The 7,647-nt window shown below is 39.7% G+C and overlaps 1 protein-coding gene across 1 annotated transcript in view; it reads right to left on the reverse strand.

Moving 5' to 3' along the window:
- wdr7 (WD repeat domain 7) overlaps positions 1 to 7,647 on the reverse strand; it is a gene marked incomplete at both ends in the record, with an annotated part of 127,345 nt that overhangs the window by 118,932 nt on the left and 766 nt on the right. The window contains 6 exon segments of the mRNA XM_079659974.1: positions 3,112 to 3,214; positions 4,195 to 4,340; positions 5,532 to 5,552; positions 5,555 to 5,653; positions 6,214 to 6,290; positions 7,365 to 7,539. Coding sequence (XP_079516100.1) covers positions 3,112 to 3,214; positions 4,195 to 4,340; positions 5,532 to 5,552; positions 5,555 to 5,653; positions 6,214 to 6,290; positions 7,365 to 7,539 — 621 coding nt within the window.

A 7,647-nucleotide genomic window follows, 5' to 3' on the forward strand; every position in this document is an offset into this window, starting at 1 on the left:
AAATGCGGAAAACGAATCCCCCCCCCCCCCGTTATCTCCGAGCGGCGGGGTGGATGTGAGCCACTGAGAGGATGTGTGTGTTTGCTGCTGTTCTCACAGCTTGCTCCTCTCAGCTCATCACTTTCTGGCTGAGCTGCCAATACAGGAACCTATCGTTTATTTTCAATGTGTCTTCATGCAAAGTACATTCATTCTAGTCTTAACTATTACATTTGCCTACACCTGACAGCAACCTCACTTTAAAAAAAGGACCATACCAGGTTTTTCACAGATTGTTTTTAAAGAACTCGTCTGCAGAAAGATTTCAAAGCACATTTAGTGATCTTAGTCGGCTTTGTTTTTCTAGTAGAATAATTATTCAAATGTTGTTTAAAAGTGAATCTAAATATTAGCCAACCAACCAAAATAAGTAAATAAAATTATTTCTAAAATAGCAATCATTTTAAAGCCAATACTTTGGAATTGTGGTATAAAAAAATAGGACAAATTCAAATAGTGTATAGTCAGCAGTAGTATAAAGAAGAACATGTGTAGTGAATGGGTTAAACGTGCTAAATCATTGGTATGGTCCTTTCAAAATAGTATTATGCTTTTATCTGATGCAGCAAATCTAACTTATCATTTTTGCATACCTTTATTTAAAACGACATGCAAAATGACATGACTTTGTGATTCTCCTATTTCAAATAAGTGTTTTATTTCAAATTAAGGCTACTATAAATGTAAGTGTTGTAATAGAGTGGTGCAGGAATGAGTTATAACACAGAAATAAGTCAGCATTGAGCACTTCCTGTTCCCTTGTCTCAGGTTTGATGTTATTTTTTTTTACTTGTTTTTGGTTAGATGCCTAAAATAAGATCTGTTGTCAACACAAGCTTAAATAAAAAATCTATAACTAAACGTCATTCCAGCGAACATTAGCCGCTTTTTAGCTTAGCAGTGGTGAGGTGAAGTCATGTGACCGTGATGCAGTTCCTTTATACCCTAACGTTAGCTTTTTACTTATAGAAGTTGCATTTTAAAAATCATAAAGTGGTTTTAAAAGATGGCGATTATCCTGCTGAACAAAACGTGTAAGTATCATAAAACGTGTCTTTGCCAAATATCGTATTTTCTGCAATATTCCATTTGAAAAATCCCATTGCTTTTTTTATCAATGCTCGTTTCCAGGCCGTCCTATAGAAATACGCCATCACTGCACCACTCTGCATAATGTTCATTTTAAGCTTTAGCAGCTCAGCCAAGAACGTGAAGCTTCTCTTCCTGCCTTTGGTGTTCAGAGTGCACTTTCTGGGGCTTACTGGTGCCTCTAGAGGCCGGTGGTGGTAAAGCCGCTCTGGGGTGTAGAGCTTCAAGTCGCACCCGCTGGCAGGGAGGCACATCACCTCCACAACCACCTCCTTCTCCCCATCCTCACCTCCTTCTCCTTCCTTCCCAGAGGAGTCGGGAGGTCAAAGGAGGGAGGGGGCAAGGCAGCATCAGAGGACAGAAACATAAAAGGCACAACAGAAATAACAAAAAGGCACAGACAACAAATAAATACCTACAGGACAATAAATTATAAATAAACGGAACACACAAAACACACAGGGTCAGGCTCACACACAGAGGTTAGCCCTGGTCTCACCATCTGATTACTGACTTCTGAATTAAGGGTTATGATTTTAGTTATTTTTAGTAGTTGTTAAGTCTGTAGATGTCATTGTTAACTTTACGTTCTCAATTAAAAGCTGGTATTAAGCCATGATTAATAGACAACACGATCAAATTGCTAATAAATAATATGGTTAATAAAGTAAAATACACATTTCAACATTTCAACAACAGATGTTTAATGCTGCACACAGCGCTTATTTGAAGATAAGAAATGAATGAAAACAGAATTATAACACTCTACTTTGCTGTTTTTTTTCAATCAGTATTAAGGAACAGTTACTTCAAATTAAAAAATATGTATTTTTCTTCGAAGCTGTGGTGCTATTTGTCAGTCAGATTGTTATGGTTTGTGTTGCGTCGTGTTGGAGCAAAAAGCATTGGTTACTAGGGATGTAACGATATATCGAATATCGCGATATCGCGGTAAATAGATCTCTCAATACCGTCGTGGGACTGACAAAATCTACCGCGATTTTTTTTTTTTTTTTTTTAAAGATTTTTTTTTTTTTTTAAACCTTTATTTAACCAGATGGTCCTATTGAGATCATCGAACTCTTTTTCAAGGGAGACCTGTCCAACATGGTTACAACATGAATATAAAACAACAGATAACACAAAAGGACATCGTATTTACAGGGCTACATGTACTTACCTAGAGACATAGACAAGTACCAACAGTATGTTTATATCTCGCCCTGTCAATAAGCCTCAGCTTCTTGGCAAAAACTGTATTGTTTTTGAAGTGGTGGAGAGACAATGCACAGTTTTACCCACTGCCCAAAGCATATCTCTCTGTCCCAGCAACATCAGTACCAAGCAAGAGAGTTTTTTCCACAGCAGGGGATATTGTAAACACCCAAACATCCCAGCTTCTACCTGGAAATGTGGACATGCTCATATTCCTAAAAGATAACCTTGATGATGCTGAGTGAGTGAGTTAGTGAGTTAGAGTTGAGTTACTTGAAAAACTAAAGTGAAACTTGATTTATTCTATTGCAGGCTCTGATTATTATATTGTTGACATTTTAAAATACTACTATCCTACTAAAATGCTGTACAAATCAGATTTATTATTTAATAAAGAAATAATAAAAAAATAAATAATATCCTTTATTTTTCAATATCGCGATAAATATCGTACCGTGGACTTTTTAATCGCGATATTATCGTACCGTGAGGTTTTGGTATCGTTACATCCCTATTGGTTACTATTACTTACTTAGTTATACTAAAGTCAGATTTTCAATGACAGTGAAATCCCTGGCAACAGTATCCATCTATTATTATTGGAGGTTTAAACTGACTGAGGTGAAGTCACCAAACAATAAGAACAACCTTAACAATAAATAACAAAAACAGCTACAACTGAACAACATCATTGTCTTTTTTCAGGAGTGTACAGTACTCACTTTTCTGAGCATGTGTTTTAATATACAAATAATAAAAAGCACCGACCTGTTTGTCTAGGCGGTCGGCGATGCTGTAGACCAGCGGAGGGATGGAGCCTTCTTTAGTTTTCCCCACATCACTGCGGTAATGTTCACTCGCAGGCAGACAGCTGAGGATCACACACACACACACACACACACACACACACACACACACACACACACACACACACACACACACACACACACACACACACACACACACACACACACACACACACACACACACACACACACACACACACACACACACACACACACACACACACACACACACACACACACACACACACACACACACACACACACACACACACACACACACACACACACACACACACACACACACAAGTTCTGTGTTTTACAGTAAGGAAAACCCATTGACGCCTTGTATCTGATTTTACAGATCCTATGACTTAGAACACTAGTGTCAAACTCAAGGCCCGGGGGCCAAATCAGGCCCTTGGTGGATTTAATTTCGGCCCGCAGGATAATTTCTAATTACTATTAGATTTGGCCCGCTGGTATATTGCACGCACACCTTCACTCCATCCTGAGGGTCTCCTCAGCTCAGAGCCTGAGCCCAAACATTGATGACCTTGCTTTGACACTTTGGTACACAACACAAATAGAAAATAGAATAACATTGAAATCAAGAAGGAGGCTAAAACATATTAGGCACATATGCAGCATGTGTACTTGATATACATACGAGTCCATGTCATACAAGAAGGTAAATAGGCAGGAGAATAAATACAATAAAATAAGACTGATAACAAAAACCTAAATCAGTAACAGTAAGACAGGAATAGAACAAAATGCATTAATACAAAAAAGAAATAGAAAAAATGCAGAAGTAGGGGCTAACTTCAAGCTAAGGTCAATACATTGTATTTTTAGCTGTTGTTATATTTAGAAGAACATAAGACGATAAGGATCGATGATGTAAGAGAGCACCAGAGATACGAGCTTTGTTTCCAAGTAGAATCATTTAAAATCGATTCTAGCCAACGCAGTGTAGCTAAAAACAGGAGGAAGATGCTCTCTTTCTTGTTGTTGTTGTTGACACCATCTGATAACACATGTTTACCTGGCGGGCAGCTTGTAGATGTAGCTGCAGCCGTCCTCCGTCCAGATGATGACTCTGTCCGCGGCGATGAACTCTCCTCCGGTCCAGGCCTGGTCGTTCTCACTGGACACTGAGCAGAGGAGCGAGTAGTCAACGGCATCGAATACCTGGCACACAGAGAGAGAGGTACAGACATCTGCATTAACAAGACACACTGAAAAAACATCGGTTTCTTTACTGGTTGATTGTAGGCTTCTTTTCAACCTGTCTTCAGCCACACAAGAAAAAACAACTAAAATACACATGTAGGTGTTTATCTAAGAACAGTTTGTTTACTTTGATCTGGAGATTGCGCCTTAATTCTCCCAATAGTTAGTATTTGATAATGCTGCATTTGCATATTCTATAACACATAGGTTTGAGCAAGCTCTCTGATTGGTCAATAGGCGTGTTTGATTCCACGATAAAACGACGATCAAATAGAACGTGCCTAATCACAAAGTATCCAGTGGCCTACACACGCCACTAGCCTACCGAAAATACTTCCATGAGCCTACATCGTGTGGTTTCCATAGCGACACACAGCCGTTACAATGTTATACATTGTCTCTCGTTGGAAATCGGTAGCTACAAAATGTCAGATTGAAAAAATGTATTTGGATTTGTTGGGGGGCCTCAGTATTGATGAATGGTTGGACATGGACACAGACCACAAAACCAACGAAAGATTTGCGGCTGTTTCAACTGACGAGTTGAGTGCGTTGGAAAAAAGTCGCAATGAAAAGAATACATTGGCGTCAACTACCTGGGCTGTCAAATGTCTCAAAGCGTTCTTAAAAACCCAGGAGAAAATGGTGGATTTCGGAACAGTGTTCAAACCGGAGCTGAACAGCTTACTGTACTATCGTTACCATGGGAACTACTTTCTAGGAACTACTTTCTGACGGAGATTAACTCAAGCAGAAAGCGTAGGTTTGGGTGCAAATTAGCCCAAAATTATGAAAAGAACGGCCTCTCGTGTATGATTGCTTAATTAAAAACACAACATTGTAGAAAACTTGTAAAACAAAACATCATTGTTTTAATGTAAGTTATCAACAGGGGGGATTCATGGTAATATGGTGATGACAAGTTCACATTTAAACTTGTTCTCCTGTAGATACACTCTATTCCAGTACTTGGTTTGTAGTATTACTCAGTGTACTGCAGGTATTTGTCGTGTAGTATTACTCAGTGTACTGAAGGTATTTGTCATGTAGTATTACTCAGTGTACTGCAGGTACTTGTCGTGTAGTATTACTCGGTGTACTGCAGGTACTTGTCATGGAGTATTAACTCGGTGTACTGCAGGCTCTTACCCTCCAGTACTTGGAGCAGACGAAACCAGCAGGCTGCTCTGGGTGAAGGTGCAGAAGGAGATGCTCTGACAGCCCTGACAGTAGATGGGTTTGGACTCTTCTTCAAACACAGGGTCCAGGTCCTACACACACACACACACACACACACACAACACACACACACACACACACACACACACACACACACACACACACACACACACACACACACACACACACACACACACACACACACAAAACACACACACACACACACACACACACACACACACACACACACACACACACACACACACACACACACACACACACACACACACACACACACACACACACACACACACACACCACACACACACACCTTTTGATCCTCATGCTGGTATTGAAACACTTAATTACAGTCATAGCAATACTGTAAAGGCCGCTTCAGAATCGGAAAGTGAATATTGTTTTATTCCAGGGGGAAATTGGGTTTTCTGACAGTAGCTCAATTTTAAATATATATATTAAAAAAATATGTAAATATAAACACATTGTACTGTCATACCAAAAAACAATAACAATTTCATAACAAAGACATTAAAGCTGAAAACTGTGTTCGTGTTTTGCGTGGCAGTAAGAATGCAGGACTAACTAAATGAAATCATTGTTTTAAGGAACAAATATCTGTAAGGTGGAGTACCTGGATCTTGCTGACCTCCGCTGTGATGATCCAAACCTTCAAAATCCCCGTCACTGACACCGCCACCACCGTGTCCTCTACACAGAGACAGAGAGAGGGCCTCGTGGTCAAACACAAATATTCTTCTTAGAGAATTTATTTGCAACCAAATGTAAAAACTGGTCAAAATAACACAAGAGAAGCAGTGGGTTCAGACCTCCAAGAAGGCAATTCAAATCTGGGGGACATGTTTAAAGTAGGGATGGGAATTTGAAAGCAAATGTATATTCGAATATTCGACCCCCCAAAAAACGGTTAACCGAAATGTACATATCCTATAAAAAAAAAATGTTTACAAAAAAATAATAAGTTTGAACAGTTGACAGCTATAGGCCTACAGCTTTCATGCTTAAAACATAACTTGGTTTTTAAATTAAAGAGGGATCATACACGAACAACATAACGGGTTAGGGTAACGTAACCCGTGACAACAGAGATCAACAACCGATAACAGGGGCTATGCACAGAATGCAGCTATTCAATACTCATTCTTCTTTCAGAATATGAGCATGTCTACTCAGGGGAGAGGCGATTCACAATCAGGCCAGCTGTAGAGAAGACCCTCTCAGCTGGAATCTGGGCATAAGATGAGGTTTGAGTCTGCGTGGTCTGCGTGTAGGGAGGGGCAGCAGCCATAGCATTAGCTAGAACTAGCTTGATCTGATGGATTTGGATATAAACATGAGTGAAGTGTAACCGGACGCAAGAGAGAGAGATCAGCAGCTCTGCCCGCTGTGAGGGACCAGTGAGCGGAGCAACAACACACCTTTAGACCTAACACACTTAGCTATGGCTCTGTCGTATACATTGAATTATTCCATTTGATAATATGTAATCAACTTATAGGCATCCATCCCAAAAAACTAAAGTATTCATAACTCGAATACCTGAATAATTTTGAATATTCAATGAATCGATGAATCGTTCCCATCCTAGTTTTTAGTAATGTATAGCTTCAAATAAAAATTAAGTTAAATTAAGTTACATTTCCCTCCAATTGAAACCAATAAATAGCAAAACAAGAGAAACTGTTAAAGAATAGATTAGATTATAGATATATGTTCTCTTAACTGTTCCAGATCTGAATCTATATATAATCCTGTGTCTCTGACCTTGTGTGCGGTGCGAGCGGATGATGCTCATGGAGCTGATCCAGTCGGGGGAGATCTTGGACACCAGAGAGTACAGCACCTCCAGGCTGGTGGCGTCCACCACAAGGATTTCTGGGTAGTGGCCGTTGCAAAGCAGACGGCCCTCTTTCTCAGTGCCGATGGTGAACTGATAGAACTACAGAAATACAGAACAGGAGACAGAAATATGAGGAGAGATGGGAACAGGAGGAAGTCAAATCCCACCCCTCCCTTTCTGGGTCAACTTGAATATGAAATATTGAAT

This window comes from Notothenia rossii (assembly GCF_949606895.1).
Source record: "Notothenia rossii genome assembly, chromosome: 11".
Classification (NCBI taxonomy): Eukaryota; Metazoa; Chordata; class Actinopteri; order Perciformes; family Nototheniidae; genus Notothenia; species Notothenia rossii.